This window comes from Hyperolius riggenbachi, chromosome 3 (assembly GCF_040937935.1).
Source record: "Hyperolius riggenbachi isolate aHypRig1 chromosome 3, aHypRig1.pri, whole genome shotgun sequence".
In the NCBI taxonomy this organism is placed as follows: domain Eukaryota; kingdom Metazoa; phylum Chordata; class Amphibia; order Anura; family Hyperoliidae; genus Hyperolius; species Hyperolius riggenbachi.
The window spans coordinates 258,370,042-258,391,558 of record NC_090648.1 but is presented as its reverse complement, the minus strand read 5'-3'; the positions used below and the strand labels follow the sequence as shown (position 1 = coordinate 258,391,558).

General features: G+C 37.2%; 1 protein-coding gene across 13 annotated transcripts in view; it reads right to left on the bottom strand.

Annotated features, from left to right (window-relative positions):
- MAGI2 (membrane associated guanylate kinase, WW and PDZ domain containing 2) overlaps positions 1-21,517 on the bottom strand; it is a 1,075,940-nt gene that overhangs the window by 196,963 nt on the left and 857,460 nt on the right. For all 13 annotated transcript variants that reach the window (XM_068276199.1, XM_068276198.1, XM_068276200.1 and 10 more), the window contains 2 exons: positions 17,516-17,637; positions 16,825-17,007 (listed from right to left, as the gene is read on the bottom strand). In XM_068276199.1, coding sequence (XP_068132300.1) covers positions 16,825-17,007; positions 17,516-17,637 — 305 coding nt within the window. The remainder of the gene's footprint in view (positions 1-16,824; positions 17,008-17,515; positions 17,638-21,517) is intronic.

Genomic DNA, 21,517 nt, shown 5'->3' with positions numbered 1-21,517 from the left:
ACTCTAACGATGAGCAAAAACTCTCCTACCATTTTCACTGACCCAGTGAGAGGTTTATTTTGGCCTTTTCAAATCTCTAAGTTATGGTTAACTAAGCAGCTGCCAACTACCTGACTGACATATGCTAGTTTTGATGGGCTCAATTAAGTTCCAATCACTGGACATTTCAATTCATTCTGGCAGAACAGCATCTCATTACTAGTACTATGTAAGCTGTTATTATTTCCTTACACTTTTGACTCAAAAAATACTCTGCTAGTTTACTAGATGAGGTCCATTACATGCAGTCTAAACTAATCAGTTTAGAAATGGACTCTAATTGGAAACTGGAAATGAGACAAGTATAAGTTTAGATAAAGAAAAACAAAATCAAAAACCTACTTGCCTGAAGAACAAAATGCAAATGATTCAACGGGCTGCATTTTTCAGATGTGTGGCTAATTAAGCCTCTAAAAGAGCATTACTGCTACAAAGCTTTTTTCTATTTTTTTTTAAAGTTATAACAGTCTTCACACTCCTTTCAGGTCAGGTTTTCTTTATAAAAAGGGAGAAACTTTAGAGCAATACGGATCAGCCTCCTAGAATTTGGAGTTCCACATGCTGTTCTAAGCTCCTCGAAAGCAGTTCAGAAAATATTGTAATGTATTTATATGGCATGGACATCTTCTGAAATGGTTTACACAGTCTATAGTCACGTCACCAAGTGTCTCTCATAGCAGCTCACAATTTGACCGCTGTCATAGGCATAATTTAACGTACTGTATCTATAGTGGAAACCAAGAATATATTGGGGGAAACTCAAGTGCATGGTGTAGAGTATAAAAAAACGTGAAATTTATACCAATATACAAAACCTTAAACAAACCCTATCCAGGAAGAGATCTGAACCTGGGACTCTAGCACTGCCCACTACCAAAGGGTTTAGCTCTCCTCATTTTTGTCTCTTTTGCAGAATCAACAAACAAAATCTTGCTGCTAAGGTATTTTACCGTAGAAGACTGTAGTATTTTTACTATCCAACAAGTGCCCTTACTGTCATACATTGCCAATGCAGCTTACTAGTTTATAGTCTAGCTCATGGTTGAAAAGACTGCTGTAACTTCTTACATTAAAAATCTAATATAAGGTGTTGATAACTATTAACAGAACTAATTTAAGATCTACAAGTGCTGGTCTACAATATTCAGACCTGTATTCCTATTTTTGCTGTGGACTGTAGAGTTACCAAAATCTTAGTATGCAAAATCTGCAGACTACATATGATAATAAAAGCCGAATTAGAACGTTTTTTTCACCTTTCAAAATCTGCCATCTTCTTCATTTATAAAATAAACAACAGTTATGCAGCATATCTGATCTTTGAAATGACATAGCACATCACATAGTGCTAGAACCTCTTAAGTGTGTAAACACAAACCCTTCATCAATCAGCTTAATAACACTTTCTACTCCACTATTAGACTTGGTGGAGTGTTCTCTCAAGCTCCTGATGTCGGACCATGCCCGACAAGGAGAACTTGGGCTGCTGCTGGCCATGCTGCCATCGGATCTAGTCCGATATGGTGTCAAGCCCCTCTTATCACTTTAATCCTCTCTGGCACCACGTAATTACATATTATGTCATCATGCGTGCATTGCAAACCAGAGTAAGAGTGGGCGCACTGGTGTGAGTTCCACCCCTGTCCCTGATTGATGACACCTACTCACACTAATAATCCTATGCAGAGGATGCGATAGCAAGAGCTGGGATGGGTTGTGGATGATACAGAAAAAGTATTGGAAAAGGTTACGTTCTAATTATATCTTAAGAGAGGATGTAATCTTATAGAATTTTGGGAAATGTGGTTTGGTTTACGCTTTGCTGTTGAGGTCTACAGACTTTACCATTACAAACAGGGGTGTAATTCGAAATCATGGGGCCTCCCAGAAAAAATTTGGATGGTCTCCACCCCACTGTGGTGACCCACAAATGCATACAAAGTGCAGGCTCCATATTTCTCATACCCCTTAAGAAGTGAGATCAACATTTCCCTCTTCCATAGTAAATGTCATTCCCTTGAACCCTTATATACCCATATCAAGTGCAGCCACTGTCACTGTTACCTGTTCACAGAAGGAATACCTACCATATCCCTTTCCTTCTGCAAATGTGGCTAATATATCTTCCCCATCCTCTCCATAAAGTGGGAAAGTATATATAGCCCCTATTCCCATAATAAGTGTAGTCAGTATATCTCCCTTTCCCCCTAATAAAAGATGTGTTGCAGGGAGGTGGTTTGAGAATTGGGTGGCTGCTCCTCTAGTAGGAACGCAGCTAATTACAATGAACAGATAAGAGATGATTGAGTCTTTCAGAAAAGAGGATACAGGTGACTGTTAATTAGGGAAATTATTTTAAAAGTCAATCAACTGAACATCAGTCATCCCATCGTCATTGAAGAACATCTGCAAGTGTAAAAACAATTCAACGACTGCCAACTTTCCCAGGGAAATCTGAGCACAAGAATAGAACGCAAAACATTGAAAGAAATTTACAAAGAATCCCAGAACTTGAAAATATGACCTTACAATCAGCATTTGCTTTGAGGTCAAAATACAGGAGTCTGCCATTACAAAGAAAATTCACAATTTAGATCATCTACAAGTGTGGACTGACAGAAGACGCTATTTGCTCTCCAGGAAGAACATCAAGACAAAACTCAAGTCTGCTTAAAGAAACCTGAATAACAGACCTTGCGCCTTATTAAATTAACTTTTTCTCTTGAGTTTTCTCCTGAGAGATAATCTTCTTGATTAATTTTTGAGTATTTTCTTGCTTGCTGGTGGTTTAAAAGGCATTTTATTGAGGAGGTGTGAAAATAACCCTTTTGGAGAAAACTAAGGAGAAAAAGTTAATTGCATATGGGGCCATGAGCCATGAGTACTAAAAGGTGCCTAAAAACCAACCTATTTTAAGTACTTTGACTTATCGGCAGCTGAACATGTATTTTATTGGTAAGATGTAATAATATCTCCTGTGAGAAAACGCAGGAGAAAAGGTAATTTAATAAGGGTTTAGAACTAGAACTTTAATCTGTCAACAGATTAGGCATAAGCACAGTACAAGAAGACAAAAAACAGACAACATTTCACCAAAAGAACCTGTTATCAACTGTAAACTATAATGGTGGACATGTAATGGTTTTGCAGCATCGGAGCCTGGACAGATCATCTTCACAGAACGCATTAAAAACACTTCATTATTCCAGAGGGTGCTTCAGGATAATGTGAGACCATTTATAAGTAGATTAAAGCTCAGCCGAAAGTAGACCTTGCGATATTACAATAATCCTACATTTTCAGGTATGCACATCAAAGAATGTCTGGGAAAAAAAAGAATAGATTCTAGAGTAGCTAACCACAGCCCTTATCTAAATACCAAAGAAAAGCTGTAGAATAATTTAAAAGAGCCTGTGCATGCCAGAAATCCTTCAAACATTGCAGGACTGAAAACCTCTTGCAAGTTTTAAAAGATTCTCCCAGTCATTATCAGAAACTGGTAGACAGTCATAAGAAATGCCCACTTGAGGTTGTCCCTGCAAATATGATAGATTAGAGACAAAAGTGTACACTCTTTTTAGTTCTCTAAAAGAAATGTCATTTTTTTCCCTTTCTGAATTATAGTGTCAGTTTCTAAACTTAATTTTTTGTCAGTTACAGCACTTATTTTTATAGAACATTTATTTGAAGACAAAAGATTGATATGTCCAAATATGTTAAAGAAAGTACCTTCAATTATGTGTACTGTCATATTAGTGTAGATGTGCATCATGGGGAGCTCACTTAATAAGTTGGGATCCATGCACAGCATTATCATGGAGGCCCCTGCACATGTAAGCGGGCGCTGCTGTAGACAGGACAGCTGACACATGAATATTGCTGTATGTTGAATTAAAGTTCAATGAATATGGTAGAGGGACCTGCTGTAAGTGGTGGGCTGCACCTGGAAAATGAGCTGCACATAGAGTGGGGAATTTTCTCTACATGAAAGAGAAGACCTGATTCTGAAGGAAGAGGAGGCAGCTGTACATAGAAGGCTTCATACAAGACAACTGATGCAGAAGGGCATAAAGTATAAATCTGAGCTCAGACTCGAAGTACAACAAAAATACTGCTTTGTAGGGAAATTATATTTTAGGGGCATAGCAATTACATCAAGGCTTCTTGGTGCACGACGCATAACACCTGAGTTTGGTGCAGGTATAGCAGCAATGCAGCCCACTCACAGGTAAATCGGGGATACGGCAATTGCCAGACCCCAAATTACTTCTCCCTTCGGATCACTATAACTTAATGCTGCCCAGAATTTCAGCGGCAGCAGGGTAAGGCATCATTTGGCTCACCGTGCACCAAAAAGACTGGGTGGCACAAACAAATGTACACCTATTACTTACATTAATATACTAGCACAAAAACAAATACGATTTGAGAATACACATATCTGTGTATTGCGTATGAGCTAAAGACTGATGAACCATTTTTATATTTAGATCTAATCTGCTATTTTGACTGCTCACCAGAATAGGGGCCATATTTTCCGTCCGCATGTGTAAGAACACCACAAGCCTAAAAAAGGCAGCACACATCAGTGCACAGAAACAAAAGATCTTAATAACCATTTATTACTGCTTTCATGGTTTTTGTCCTTATTGCGAAAAGGAATCTGAAATAACAGAGATGTAACTTGTACTTCTTTTTTGCTACCCTAATGAAATATTATCATGCTTGGCGGCAATCCAGCTGAAAACTTCCCAAGTGTAAATGAAGATAGAATTGGAACAATTGCCATTTCTCCCCACGGCTTCTACTTTCCAATGTGCCAGTACTTGGTTTAACAGCATGTCTCATTGGAAGGCAGTGTAAGATAACTTGCAGTCCCCCATGTGCTCACAACAGATTTTCTTTTTCACTGGCTATACAAAAGAAATTGGCAGCTGTCAATGTCTGGGAAAATGCTGCATAACAGTAGAAACCTTGCACGTGAACTGCAATGTGTATTTCACCTCTCCAAGATTTCTGTAAATATTGTCAAATCTACAGGCCAGATTAAAGGGTTGGTTAACTAAAGGAAAGAGTGGTAAAGGTTCAATGGGTTCCCTTCAGTGCATCAGTCACGCGTGAAGAAATCCTTTACACCCCTGAGTCTGAAAGAAAGTTTGAAGTGAACACTCTGAAATTTCACTGCTTTCCACATCACTGAACTCTTAGTATGGTAGATAACCTCTTAAATGTATAGTGCTATTGAAAAAAAATATTGAATATTGTATCACCACCAACAATGCATGATGGTAGCATTGATAGAAGTTCATTCTCACTAAATCAGCAGACACAAAGCAGATAGCTAGTTATTGGTCTCTGATTTGTATGCAAGTGTAGTAAAAGAATGCCACAAAATTTGTAGACTACGTAACAGAGCAGAGGAAGATTTCTGCCTACGCTATCATCCTCCTCCAAGGTGTTGATGTCACAAATGGCAAGTGTACACTCTGGGGTCCATTTTTAAAGAAAGTTGATATGGTAAATTTTATAATATACCCCATCTTACAACTGAGGTTGATGTTCCTTATTAGCAGGTCTCTAATCCAATACATGGACAGTTGCCTAGTTTGACTGTATGATTATGTTGCTGATTAAGGATTATAACCCCAATCTAGGTCCAGTAGAAAGCAGGTTAAATAAGGCCACTAAAGACAGGCTAGAATTCCAACTGGTTGCTGAATACAGATGGTCAGGAAGATGCAGATTTTGGTTTAAATGCAAACCGTAGTCAACTTCGACTTGAGCCAAATAAACGTACTTCCTGAAGATTATGCCTGGCTCAAATTCTAGATGCATTCAATATGTGTTAAACGAGCATTAAATTAGCATCTCATTAACCATATCTAGTGTTAACATACTTCTTGACCGCTGGCTGGAAATGGAAAAAGCATATAGTGAGGAGATAAACCTGTCAGTCACCCACATATAAAAATATTACAGGGATTGACTATGTCCTGGATTAACAGCAGACTCGGACACATTCTAAATATATCACACCATGCAAGCACATGCCACAGTCCAGAAAATCTTTGTGGAAGGCAACTGCAATTCTAAACTTCTAGCCTCATTAATTAGGGGCCCTAACCCTCTAGAAAATATTCCACATTTCAATATAGAATGGACAACTAGCTACATAAGAACAATAATAATATATGAACATTACAGAGATTTTCAGTAATAAAGATTGTTGTCATGCAACAAGAGCCAATAGCATATTTATAGCACATAGATTTTTCCACATCTACAACTCAACATGCAGAGAAATAAGAAGACAACAACAAAGGAGGAAAGCAGCCCAAGCAACAGCCCAGCTTAAGAATTGCAAGATGAAGATGCCAGTATTGGCATCTTAGTCATTTATTTTGTGCATATCTACACAATTATGACTGAACACAGCCACTACACATGTAATGAACAGAGCCACTGCAAAGTACTGTATACCTGGCCCAAGACAACACTACCTCAGGTAAGCACAGAGATATGTTCATGCTGGACCCCCATACCTCTGTGTGTTGTCTATTCCTCTCCGCATTCCCCCAGTCTATACCACTGTGCATTGTCCGTTCCTCTCTTTGTTCCCCCTAGTCACCATAGTCACACCTTAAAAATCTTGACTTTTGGCTTAAGTTACATTTTTTACATATACATATACATATATATATATATATATATATATATATATATATATATATATATATATATATATATATATATATATCTTATTGTCCCAAATTTCTTTTTAATGTGTTGCTGCCATCACATTCCAACTGAGGTTTTGTTTTTAGAAAACAAAAATAATACATTTTAATTTCAACATTTGATGTTGGCTGTTGCCCTGGTACTAACTAAATGATTTGCATATCATATTCTATTTTTATTTACATTTTGCAGGGTCCCTACAGAAAATGTAGCTTAGCTAGAAAAAATGTATTTTTTCACTGGATATTTTTCTATAAGACAGGAAATCTGGAAAACTGCAGTGTCGCATAGAGGAAAATACTTAATGTCATAAATTTAATAGGAATACTTTTTTTATATTTCTACTACCATGTAAAATATTTAAAATTGCACCGAGAACATTACACAAACATTTATAATGGATGATTTTCTAATAATCTATAAAGAGCTGCGTGTTAGCAGTTACATAATTTTTTCTTATTTAACAAGACGTTTCAATGCACATTTTATTATCACTTTGAACAGGTGAGAGTTTAAATGATTTGCAGCATCACTATGCTCAATATCAGCACGATTCATGCTTTCTTATACTCATAACTATAGCAATTGGTGCTTGATAAATTAAGTGTCCAGGATGTTCTGGATTTAATATCTTTTGTTATATCACATCACACTTGGCTACAAAACTCTGAAAGCTTAGGTCTGCTAGGTTAACACAAATTAAACTCGCTGAAAGTGACGGCTTTTTTGCATCACAAATCAACTGATCATGGTGATTGGAAAAGCTGTTAAGCTGACAGTGCTTAGCAGGTGGAAAGCTAGTATTTTTTATAGTCACACACTAAGGTTGTGTCATTAAAAAAAAAAAACGAGTCTTCTTTCATCAGCTATAGATACATAATTAAATATAACCACTTTTCTAAATAATACAAGTCAAGCTGATCACCAGTGTTAACCATTAGCACTACGAATATAGACGATCAATAATATATATATATATATATATATATATATATATATATATATATATATATATATATATATATATATATATATATATATATATATATACATATATGCATACATACACATACACTATATATCTCTATATCTAAATCTATATATATATTTCCATTTTGCTAGGCAAAATTAATAAAACTTGTATGCAATTGGAATTTGGTCACTCAAATAAACATCTTACGGATTGTTTTAGATCCAAGATGCATACTTTTTGCATGCAAGCCTGGATTATTTGCATCTCAATGACCATATCTGATCATGAACAGACAATTACAGATTACACCCCAAATGACAATTAAGAAATAAATTATATACAGACAGGCTTACATAATTTAAATTCTTACATAGAACAGACTACTCACTGCTCAGGTTATCAGCAATGGATGTTCAAAAGAGTAAATATTAAAACTGCTGTCATGTTGATGTTGTTATGTTTACTTTTATGTTGTGGAAATGCTCAATCATTCAACAATTCTGAAGAGATGTTGTAATATCTGAAATCATGCGTTATAGTACAGAACTTACCCCTTAATTCCCCACCTTTGTCTACTTTATAATGTAGATAGACAACCATTGAGGTCCCCTAAAATAATCTATTGAGCACAATAAGTCGACACGTTTTGCTACAGTAAATCTTGCTTCATCAGGTTTTCTAAACATTTTCTTTCAATCACACTTAATAACATTTGTAACATTTGTTACTTTGTTTGTATCTACAGAGTCAGCCAAATGCACAGCTCAGTCTTCTTGCAGGGAAAGTTTGTATCGTATGTGACTGTTTTCTGCTGTGTTCAACTATTTGCACATGAAAACCTTCAGAATATCTTTTGTAGTATAAGCATGTGAAATCAGTCACAAAACATAAGTTATGAAAAATTCCAATACAAAGTAACATTCAGCCACTAACACAAATTTCATCACATCCTCTGCTAGATGCTTGGCAGTGAGGTCCGTTATTTCTGTGCTGCAAATATGCAAATTACAATGATATCACATAAGTGTCACTGCTGGTGTGACAAGATATTTAGATAATTCTTGTACAGATTTCACTTACATTTACTGTGACAAAGCTACATCAGACTTCCTAGCATTTCTGAGGAGCGACTGACTGATTATAGTAACTCCAAATAAAGGTCTGTTTTTCCACACATAGTGCCTTTGCTAGTGTCACATCTTGCAACATTGTGCAACATGTTACAGTGACAACATTGCAACGTATTACTGTATTCCTTTCTGTCCTCTTTTAAATATTTGGTAAGACATTGTTCCGGAACTACAATGTTCAATATCAAGGTGTTATTAAAAGATAATTCTTGCATTTTAGATGACAGATGAGAGATAATACTTGTAAATTGGTATTCACAGTTTCCAGGCAATTAGTGTGCTCTTTAAAGTATAGTGTTAATGAAAAATAATGTGTAGTCAGTTATATAATCTTTCTTTTCATGACCTCAGTTCCCTGTGCTCATTTTACTCAAAGCATTTTATTAATCCAATAATTTTATATTGGACAATGAATAAGACACGAGCAAAACCATAGGTATCAAACACAATCCAAATTTGAAGAGCCTAACATTCCCAGATGGAGTAAAATGTATTCCTTGATCGTGGCATACATATGTAGGCAAACATAGGTGCTTTATGCATAACCAGAATCCTACCACTACTAATCTCCTATAGAAACTTAGCCAGGTTTTAGTGGGATCTTGTTGTGTGATGGGCTTTGACTATATAAACCTCAAGCCAATGTTGTATTTCAGCAACATGCTTGGTTCATCAACATGCTGGGGATATGGTGCAATAATAAAGAACAAAAGAAAAGCTAATATAGAAGAGTAGGAATGACAGGAGACAAGAGGCGAGAACAAGGACAGAGAAAGAATAAAAGTAAAAGTAAAGAAACTGCGACATTGAGGATGAAGACCTAAGTGGATTGGTAATGGACATCTCATATATATGGTAAATATCAGATTTTAGACCTAGGGTGGATAGAGTAATAGTGGATGTGACACCAGAGGCTGTGAAATACATATCAAGAGGAGGCTCCCAGACTCCACTGAATGTATCCATCTTGTATTCCTGTAAAGCTTTTAGCTTTGCAAAGAAGATGCTGTGACCTATTGTACAGTCTCCAGCAACAAGCAAGGCTTACTTCAGGAGGATGATAGCATCTCTGCAGTGATGATATGTGCAATCAATTCAGATGAATAATTTTTAATACCCATAGGCTTCAAGCCAACAAGAACTCTCAAATTACACTTTGGAATTGAGGTTTGTACTGCTGAGAAAATTATTTGATACACCCGGATGCATATTTTTGTAGACTTTAGGGTATGTCAACCAGATATGCATTTATGTACGTTTGTTGAGATAAAAATTAAAAAATGTAGCCAGGCTATCAAGGGGTAAGGTACTACTGCAGCAGTATTTTATAACTTGTCTCAACAGCACTAAAACTAATGACGTTTTTTAAAATGATTTTTATAGGCCAGTCAGGTATGCTAGGAGCAGCACATTTTACACGGCAGTAAGTCATTTTTGGTAACCAAATGCAATGATCTGGCAGGTATTATTTATTATAAGCCCTTTTTAAAGTGAATATATTGCTTCATGTACTCCAAGTGAGACTGTCCCCACTATGGTGCAGTCACAAGAGTAAACAGTTCATATAAGTCCCATGAGAGTTTATCTTACAAAAAGCTATTTTTACTTTAGGCTGGTGTTTTTAACAATTATAGATTATATCCCAGCATGGCACAACTGAACTTTAATTTCATTGCTATAAAAAGAAAGGAAAGATTAAAATATGTAAATAAAAAAGCAAAACCGATTAAAAAGCATAAATGATACAAATATAGAGTACAAAAAATAGTGCAATAGTCTGGCTCTCACAAATTAGCAAACTAAAAATGAATGAGGATTGGCTCTCACAAATTAGCTGCGTACATGCCTCCAGACATTTCATTGTGCATTATTGAGGCGGTACCCAACTTTTATTCAGATGATGTGAGAAACAGGAACAGCTAAAGTATAGGCCACACTAGAAACAGTTAATAACTTATCTGTAACAAGATATTTCAAAGAAATTGTAGAATATCTGGCAAAACGGTCTTTAGTTTCAGGAGGAGTATAATACAGGAAGAGTTGAAAATGACAAATTTTCTGACTTAGAAACTGTATGCAGCTTGGGGTTGGGTCAATCAAATTCATTTTCTGCCAATGCTGATTGGCCCAGTTCCAAGCTACATACTTTTCCGTTACTTTTACATGCAATCCAGAAATATCATCTCGTTGACCATTTATACTAAACACCTTTAAACTAGTCTGGGTAATGCCATATAAAGAAAGAGGCTACCTATTAATGTAAGTACTGTCATTAAAAAAAACTAATGTGCCTACAGAATGCACAGCTAAGAACAGACTGGAGGCTTTTTTTTATAAAGCCAGAAGTTCTATCCAGAACTGAATGACTTACTGTATTAACAACCTGGCAGTGTGTTGTACACAAATAAAACTCAACAAGACAATTGCATAAAGAGAAGATATGACAGATTTCTTCTCATAAAGGTCAAAGGAATTTTTTATAAGGCAGGAGAAAATGTATTAAAAGCACTTCACAGCTGTTGTGGTCTAGAATCTTGAGAATTCAGCACATTGTCTTATAAATTAATGACTGCTATGTGTACCTTGTACAACTTGCAAGTCTTCAGACATAAAGAGCCTTTAAAGATATTTGTATTGGTCTGTTAACAATGGCAGTGTTTTGCAATACTACATACTTACAGTGTGTGTATTTAGTGAATGTATGCATTGGCACATGCACAAGTCTCTATTTAAACAACTAAAATTGTAGGGGAAAAAAAATCAAAAGAAAAAATAATCTAAAAGAAATTTATACTTTCAAATATTTGTGCATTTGTAACCAGACTGGAAGGCTGAACTATCTAACAAGTGCATATTTCAGCCTCCTGTGTAAAAAACACCTAAGAGTCACAATGTTAAAAAAACCTGTCAAAACCAACCCAAGGAGTGTCATGACAAACCAATACATTTTTCAGGGTATATGCTTGTCAAATTCATAAAATTACATTTTTTATGACATTTTCATAGTAGCTACAATATACGGTAGTTTGCAAAATGATCTCAAAAGAAGCACTTCATAAAACTAGGACAAAAATATCTGCAGTAATTGATGTTAAAGTGTGAAGGAGACATCCTTTTACAATGGAGGCATCACCTCCCAAATCATTTGACCTTCTGTGAACGAATAAAAAGAATAGGCTGAAATTATGTAATATTGTCCTAATAAGATGTCATGCTTTGATTTCCACCAGAGTTTTCCTTCTACTTTTCTACAAAGAGATATTAGGACGGTTCTCAGAATTGTAGAATTGCCTTTTAGAAGTGTGGTATCCCTCAGGACTGAGCAATAAATGCTGTGCAGGAAATCACTTAATCAGACAAGCTTTGCTGTATTCAAAGAGCAGGATGCCGACCTCTTCACCTGACAGACCATTCACTTGTTTGGTGTTGCTATGGGACCAATTTCAAGGAGTAAAAAGAAGATCTGTTGTTCTATGTGCTCAGGAGAATATTCCTCTAAACAGAAAGCATTTGCTTGTTTAAGAGTGTCTATACTGAGTCAATTACATGGCTTATATTTAATAACATGGGTTGGACAAAAATGTCTTTGCACTAATAAACCTCATTCAAAAGAGTAAACGCATCTCAGTAATTGATGATACATTTAGCACTGAGTTGTGCTTCCTAAATTATGTATTGCATCAAAAGAAAACAGACCTATTATACAGCCTTACAGCCTGATTTAGTGTGCTCAGACTGACTGTAAAGCAAATGTTTTCTGGTGGATTTTTTCATTTAATTTTCCATGTTTTAGTACAAAATTAACAGAAACTTCCCAATTATTCAAGTCATGTTATATCCGAAGAAAAATAGGGAATGCTCTGAACATTTACTTTGTATCCTTGAAAATGCCAATTTGCATTCTTTAAAAGTAAATAAATATGGCAGCCTCCATATCCCTTTCATTTCTGGTTCCCTTTAATGCTATGTGAGCCCCCAGTAAAGAGAACTGTACTCTGTACTCAAAATTGTTAATGAGATGCTTATTTCATCTTACATGCAAAATAAATGCAAAATGTATGCAACTTGAATTAAATCAATCAAAATCAGCAGAATGTGCATCTGATTTACCCAATTCCAATTTGTAAACAATTTTAATTGAATTTTCATGCAAGCTATGATTTAATCGACCATCTATAATCACTAATAGTTTCTCTCTGGGGTAGAAATATAGGAAAGGATAAAAAACATTTTTTAAAAGAAGGCACATACAAAAAACTTCGAAAGAGTACAGATTAGAAACTGTCCTGCATTTATTTATCTCTGTGCATCAGGTGTGAGAAAGTTTTCTCCCTTCTTGTCACAGTTATAAGTAGCACAAGGGATGGGAGACGAAAGAAAATGTTCCCAAAAGGGACAGAGATGAATATCAAACATAATTAATTAAGCATTCTCCACTCTATCAGAATTTAAAGCAGCAGGGACAGCCATACTGTCCCAGGAAAAAAAACAACACATATGACAAGTAGATAAATACTTGTTACTTGTTCTACTTACATAACATGTATTGTACTGTCCACATTTTGATTTTAGTGATTCCATTTTTTTTTCTACCTAGAAACTGCACTGTCATATTTAGCTTGTTTTGTAAGTACATGTGAGAACAACATAGATCATATATCAGCAGCTTTACACTAAACTGCCCTCAACTAATCAGTGAGGAGCAGGAATGTGGGAGGGGAGATCACAAGCTTCCCTCTCATCGTCAATGTACCAAATAGAGCCAGGCTGACTGAGATAAGATGTATTACAGCAGAAACATTTCTGATGTGATTGGAATGCTTGCAATGCAGGTTCCAGACTGCATAATAACCACAGAGCACTGGGTAACTGGAATTAGATTTTACGGCTGACAATCCTACTTTAGATTTGCATTACTTCTTCTGTTCATCTAATGGCATCCCTCAGATAAGGCATCCTACCACAGACGTGACATTTGGCTTCAATTCACAAAGCATTACTGCATTTGGTAAAGCAGAAAATCTCTGATTTTACCAAGTAGTTTGTGAAGTCAGTTCACTAGGGCTGTTACCACATGGAAAACTAAAATTACAGACCAGTGAGGTAAATACCTCAATAAATATCAATTCACAAAGATTAGAGGACGCGGTAAAACAAGTGAGATTGTCGGTATTTTATCTCCAGCCTAAAGCTGTCAGGGAACAAGAAAGAGCCATTCGGTAAGGTTATAGAAAGGAGGAAACAGGGCAGCTAATGAAATTATTCAGGAAAAAAAAGTTAATAATAAGTACACATCTCCCTCATTCCACATCAATATTATGTATAGTACTAACAAATGGTAACTAAGATACTATTTTTAGGGTAATTTTATGCACCTTGAACTTGTACTTTACTTATCAGTATAGCAAAAAGAAAATATTTTCTGTATATCATCTTTCATCCAAATGAATTACTGCATGATTCCTTAAAATACCTAATGAAATATGAAATGAAGTAAAACACTTTTAGTGAATGGTCATGCAATTTTTCAGTAAATGACTGAACTATTACCGCATGCGTGAAAATCTTAGTGAATTTGAAAAAAGCGTAAAACACCAAATGGGGTATTTTATGGATCCTTTATTTTTTGCCAAATGTGTCGTACTGAATTAAAGCCATTCTGAAAAAATGTGCTTCTAAGCCCTGGCTGCCTATTATTCATGGTCAATACAAGAAACCCTAAAGGTGATAGCAGTCTCTTGGACTCTTAGGAGAAAAGCCTACACCAAATTGAGTAAGTTGTCAACAGTGCCCCATGATATATTCGGGGCTGGCCTTTAGTGTGTGACTTGTAGAGCACAACTGTGTGGTATGAATACAATAGAAAACAAAAGGAGTGCCAGCTTACCTTCTTAATATGCTTTTGGTTTTTCCTTATTTGCCTCTCTGTCTATTCCCCCTGCCCCCAACATTATTTTTGAAAGCCATGCATTCTGCAAGACTAGTTGTGGGGGTGGGGCACTGCTTTCATAATCTGCCCCATTTTCTAAACATACATTTAAATATTTATTTACATGTTCCCTGTATGATTTACTATAGAAAGGAATATACAATGGTCTAACTAATGGCAGCATCAAAAGAAACTGCACTGAGAGCCACGAACAGTGGGATCCGAAAGTTTGTTAATCGTCATGAGTTTCCTGTATAAATCATTGGTTGTTATGATAAAAATTGTCAGTTATATATATTATATAGGAGACACAAACAGTGATATTTGAGAAGTGAAATGAAGTTTATTGCATTTACAGAAAGTGCGCAATAATTGTACCTTTAGAACTAATTTTTGGAACTCAAATTGGCTTGGTAAGCTCAGTGACCCCTGACCTACATACACAGGTGACTCCAATTACAAGAAAGAGTATTTAAGGGGGTCAATTGTAAGTTTCCCTCCTCTTTTAAATTTCTCTGAAGAGTAGCAACATGGGGTCTCAAAACAACTCTCAAATGACCTGAAGACAAAGATTGTTCACCATCAAGGTTTAGGGGAAGGATACAGAAAGCTGTCTCAGAGATCCAACTTTCTCAGCTGTCCGTTTCCACAGTTAGGAACATATTGAGGAAATGGAAAACTACAGGCTACAGTTCAAGTAAAGGCTTGAAGTAGCAGACCAAGAAACATCTCGAATAAACAGAAGCCACGAATGGTGAGAACAGTCAGAGTCAACCCAAAGACCAGCACTAAAGACCTACAACATCATCTTGCTGCAGATGGAGTCACTCTGCATCGTTCAACCATTCAACGTACTTTACACAAGGATACGCTGTATGCAGACTAATCATTTTCTCCGCCCACAGCACAAACAGAGTCGCTTGAGGTATGCTAAAGCACATTTGGACAAGCCAGCTTCATTTTGGAATAATGTGCTGTGGACTGATGAAACTAAAATTTAGTTTATTTGGGTATAACAAGGGGGTGTTCTGCATGGAGGAAAAACAACACAGCATTTCAAGAAAAACACCTGCTACCTACAGTAAAATATGGTGGTGGTTCCATCATGCTGTGGGGCTGTGTGGCCAGTGCAGGGACTGGGAATCTTATCAAAGTTGAGGGACACATGGATTCCACTCAGTATCAGCAGATTCTGGAGACCAATGTCCAGGAATCAGTGACAAAGCTGAAGCTGCGCCGGGGCTGGATCTTTCAACAAGACAACGACCCTAAACACTGCTCAAAATTCACTAAGGCATTCATGCAGAGGAATAAGTGCAATGTTCTGAAATGGCCATCTCATTCCCCAGACCTGAATATTATTATAAAATCTGTGGTGAGAGTTAAAGAGAGCTGTCCATGATCAAAAGTCATCAAACCTGAATGAACTAGAGATGTTTTGTATAGAGGCATGGTCCAAAATACCTTCAACCAGAATCCAGACTCTCATAAGAAGTACCTACAGGGAGAGTTTAGAGACTGTAATTTCTGCAAAAGAAGGATCTACTACATATTGATTTCATTTCTTTTTTTTTTTAATTTTCTTTTAACAATTATTGTGCACTTTCCGTAAATCCCAAAAACTTAATTTTACTTCTCAAATATCACTGTGTGTGTCTCCTATATGATATATTTAACTGACATTTTTTTATCGTAACAACCAACGATTTATACAGGAAAATCATGACAATTAACAAGGTTGGCCAAACTTTCACATCCCACTGTAACTAAAGGCCAACCCTGATCCCAACCTTTTGGCACGGTGTTGGAATTATTTAAGAAAAAAAAAACGAGAGAGAAAAACAAAAACAAAAAAGAAAACAAAAACCAACCAAAGTAGCCATAAGCTTTCCAGAATGTTTACAATATTGTGCAAATAAAGATATTAATCATTCCATCCTTGTCTAAAATAACCAAATCATATAGTACAACATCCTTTGCTTCATGGTAGCATATTTTATGACATTAGGTCTTACCCGTTTCCATTTTGCCATCCTGAGCAGCAGGTCCTTCAGGAATGACACTCTTAACTTGCAGAAACTCATCAGGCTCGTCCCCCCCAATAATGGTAAATCCGAACCCCATGTTGCTTTTCTTCAGAGTAGTGCTTAGAAAAGTCCCTTTCAACTGTGATGCATCACGTGTAAAAAGTGGCTTTTCTGTTACAAGGAAAAGATAAAAAAAATCACACATTCTGTAAGAGGAATTGGAAATCAGTAGCAGATTAAAGTGTTAGGCCAGAAACCCACTAGGAGCGATTTTCTGAGCGATTTGAAAACTCTTGCTAATGTAATGCTATAGGTGTGATTCCACTTGAGCGATGAGATTTTATAAAAATCCCCCCATAGCATTGCATTAGCAAGAGCTTTTTCAAATCACTAGCGATTAGAAATCGCTCCTAGTGGGTTTCTGGTCTTAGGGCAGAGACAGAGCAAAGGAAACAACAGGGTAGCTGAGCTTGTTTCAAGCCTTATATGCAAGCTGATCTAAGCTTTCACTACAAAGTCAGCATTATTTTGTTAGTAATTGAATGTATGCTTGGATTCTATATAGAAACTAGTTCACATAACAAATCTGCAAGCATATGAACTGTAAGGCAACCAACATGACATTCACTGTCCTTTACTAATTAAAAGGCTCCATTGCAAAGTTGTGATCACATTGTACCTCTAAACACCTGGGCCTGCATTGGCTGGGTCCCCAATTCCGTTGTGGGCATGTTGTGCTGGTGAAGCTTCCGTTTTGCCTCTAACACTGGGTTTTCAAATTGAGTTCTTCTGTTTATGTGACTGTTGAAAAGGTGAACATTATTTTATTGCAGGAGCTTCTTATATATGAAATATATTCAGTACCATCAATTTACAAGATTATACACAAATACTGAAACCGTATAAACAGCTATATAGCACATAGCAGGTCTAATGTAAGAAAACCAGAGTTAAGAACTCTGGACCAAAATTGGGTCTGTTGCACATATTAATCCTACAGTTGAGACCAAAATTAGTGACCCCCATCCCAACCCCCATGAATTATGGCACATTTTCATAAACTACTTGCCAATGTTTTCAGCATCGATGAAACTTGATATAATCAAACATTGACTAGTGCTATTTGGTAGCTTTTTGTACATTTTGCAATATACACACATTTTTAGGCTTGAGTTATATCAAATAGTAAAAATTGGGTGATCAAAAATATTAGGCCCCTGTGAATGTTTGCTTTCCAAACACACCTACAGTAATTAACCAATCCCCTTTGAAACCACACCTGTACAGTCAATTGGCATCCTAACAATACCTGCAGGTAATTGGCTTTCTAACAAAATTTCATCAGTACAAAAAGACTCCAAGGAACTGGGCACCAAAACACATGATAGGGACTACTGTTACTCACCAACCAAAGACACATGAAATCAGTCTGGAGCTCAGGAAGAAGATAGTAGAAGCTTATGATATGGGGGAAGGCTACAATGACATTTCAAAGCAATGCACAGTGTCTAGAATCTAGAACTGCTGTACGTTGCATCTTTGCCAAGTACAAGAAGAAAAATTCTGTAAGAAACAAACTTGGACGTGGCTGTAAGCGCAAGCTCTTTAGAACTCTGGAAAGAAAAACACAGAGATGGCAGCAAGGCGTCCCTGCCATCTGCCAAGATGATTGTTGCTATCCTGGCCTCTTCTGGAACTGATTTTTCAAGGAACACAGTTGTGAGGGCTCTTCATCGAAGTGGGCTTCAAGGCCATCATCCCAGAATAACCCCTTTACTTAAAGAACCACACAAAGAACAGCACATCACATCCCGACTCAGGCTTGCCCGTGAACATTTGAAAGGTGCTTTGGTCTGATGAGACTAAACTAGAACTGTTTGGGCATATGGATGGTGCTTATGTGTGGCGAAGAAAGGGAGAGGCCTTCAACCTTAGGGACATAGTTTCCACAACTAAACATGGTGGTGGGAGCATCATGTTGTGGGGCTGTTTTGCAGCCTCATGCACAGACAGCTTTGTTTAGGGGCTTGGCATCATGGTAAAAAATATGTTGACATTTGAGGGAAAATATGCAGAAATCTGCTAGTAGTCTATACTTAGGTCATCCCTGGGTCTTCCAACAAGACAATGACCCAAATCATACATCAAAATTAGTCCAACAGTTCTTCAAGGCTACCAAAACCAAGACCCTGGAGTAGCCCACACAGAGCCCAGACCTCAATCCTATTGAGGATCTGTGGCAGGTGATCAAAGTGAATGTCCATGCTCAGAAACCACACAATTTGGACCAGCTAGAATAGTTTACAATGGAAGAATGGGCTAAAATCCATCAGGAGACCTGTGCCAACCTAGTAAAGAACTACTCTAAGAGATTGTTGTCACTTGTGGCTCAGAAAGGGTACACTATTGACTATTAATGGCCAAGGGGCTAAAAATGTTGGACGTTTAATTTTTACCCTTTATGTCCACTAAGTTTAGGATGTTTTATTGATACACCGAGTTGAAACAAGAGTTTTTTTTATAGTGTATTTGTTTCCAAAATAACAAACACTTGTTTTTAATGGTCATTTTCATTGGGAAAATCAAGAATGTAGTCTAATTTCATAGGGGATTAATAATGTTGGCTTCAACTGTATTTGTTGTTTGATTGGAAACTGGGAATTGTAATTATTGCTGCATGCAAAATTGTTTGTTTTTATTTAAATAAAAACAGTATCCTTTGTAACAATTAAAATAGCTGTGTACAACATAGAAACATTAAAAGAAAGGCTAATTAATATTATAGGGAACACAGAAATTAAAGAGGACCTTTAATAAATCATTGCACAACATAAAAAATGAACCAGGTTACCCATTTTTACATTAATTATCCTGTTTCTATCATTAGAAATGCTTCTTATAACTGTATATTGCTGTATTTTGGTATGCAACTCTGCCCTACCAGTGATGCTTAGCCGAGGCTATGAGGTCACACAGATTTATGCCTCAGAGCACCCTTTGAGAACAACTCACATTCCTGTTCACTTCAGAGAGAGGGGAAAGACCCGCCCCACAAGGATTCCCCTTCGCCAGCAGTTTACTGCATCACAGATAGATCATGTAAGTCTGGATGAGGTAAGATTTTACAATAAGCAAACAGTTACTAAATAATTTATAAATGAATATTGTTAAAATTAAGCAAAGTTTATTCATCAAGTCACATTCAGTAAAATTCCTCTTTAAAACCGCCAGGGGGCAGCGCAGCACTTTACATTTTTTTTCCCCAATCATGTAGCTAGCTTAATGCTAGCTACATGATAGCCGCTGTGCAGCAGCATACCCCCACCCCCTCCCATTGCCTCCAGCAATCAGCACAAACAGGAAATCCCATTCAGAATGGGATTTCCTGTTAGGCTTCCCCCGTCGCCATGGCAACGATCGGAATGGCGTCACCAACGTCATCGACGTCGTGACATCAGAGGGAGTCCTGATCCACCCCACAGCACTGCCTGCCACTGATTAGCAAAGGCTGTGCACGGGGTCGGGGGGGGCCCTCTAACACGGTGGGTAGCGCCGAATCGCGGTGGCGATCGAGCTATGCACACAGATAGCAAAGTGCTAGCTGTGTGCAACAAGAACAAAAATTGTACAAATCGGCCCAACAGGGCCTGAGCAATACTCCGCGGCGGCTTAGCCCGTGCTCAGCACGGGCTTACTGCTAGGGAGGTTAAGCATGGTACACATTTTCAATTATGTTTGGCCAATCAATTACCAATTTTACCACCCCCTTGGAGTATGAGGGTCAACAGATATTGAATACTATGAGCAGATTGTATAGGTAAACCCTTATATTGCAGGAAGGTGGTAAAACTGATCAGTGATTGGCCAGTCATAATTGAAAGTGTGTACTCAGCTTTGCCCATTACCTTGATTTTTTAACCTAACCTAATGAATTGTCCACCTGCATTCCTCAGTCTCAGCTAGAATTGTGATATAATAGTTTTGTGTATTGGTGTATAACAATTGTCTGCATTATTATGTACCCCATGTTCATTCTTACTTTGTACACCACCATGGAATAAGTTAGTGCTTTATAAATTAATAATAATTAGAATTGTGATTACGTTACGATCATAGTTAAAGAGACTCTGAAGCGAGTCCACGTTTTTAACTTCTATTTATGTTAAGCACTATAGCTAGTGCTAAAACGCAGCATCCCCGTGGCAAAACAAGTGGTTTATACCCCCCAAAATTCCCTGTGCAAAGTCCACTATTTTCTTGGTCTTGGATTTTGCTGCCCATGTAGGCAGAGCTTTGAGTTGCAGCTCTGCCTCCATGCATGTCAATCTGACTGCAGATCTCCGCCTCTCCCTGCCCCTCTCAGTGAAGGAAGATTGAGGGGCAGGGAGAGGCGGAGATCAGTGGGGATTGACGCGCGAAGAGACAGAGCTACAGCTCTAAGCTCTGTCTCAAGCAGGAAGCGCTCCCTGGCCTTAGCAGAGGGTATTTGGGGGGTATAAACCCTCGTTTTGTCACGGGGATGCGGCGGTTTAGCACTAGCTATAGTGCTTAACATTAACAAAAGTTAAAAACATGGATTTAGACTCACTTCATAGTCTCTTTAAGTGATTGGGAGCTGTACTGGCGATTATCAGAAATTGATTATTAACTGACAGCATCATTACAGTTACATGGTAAAAAT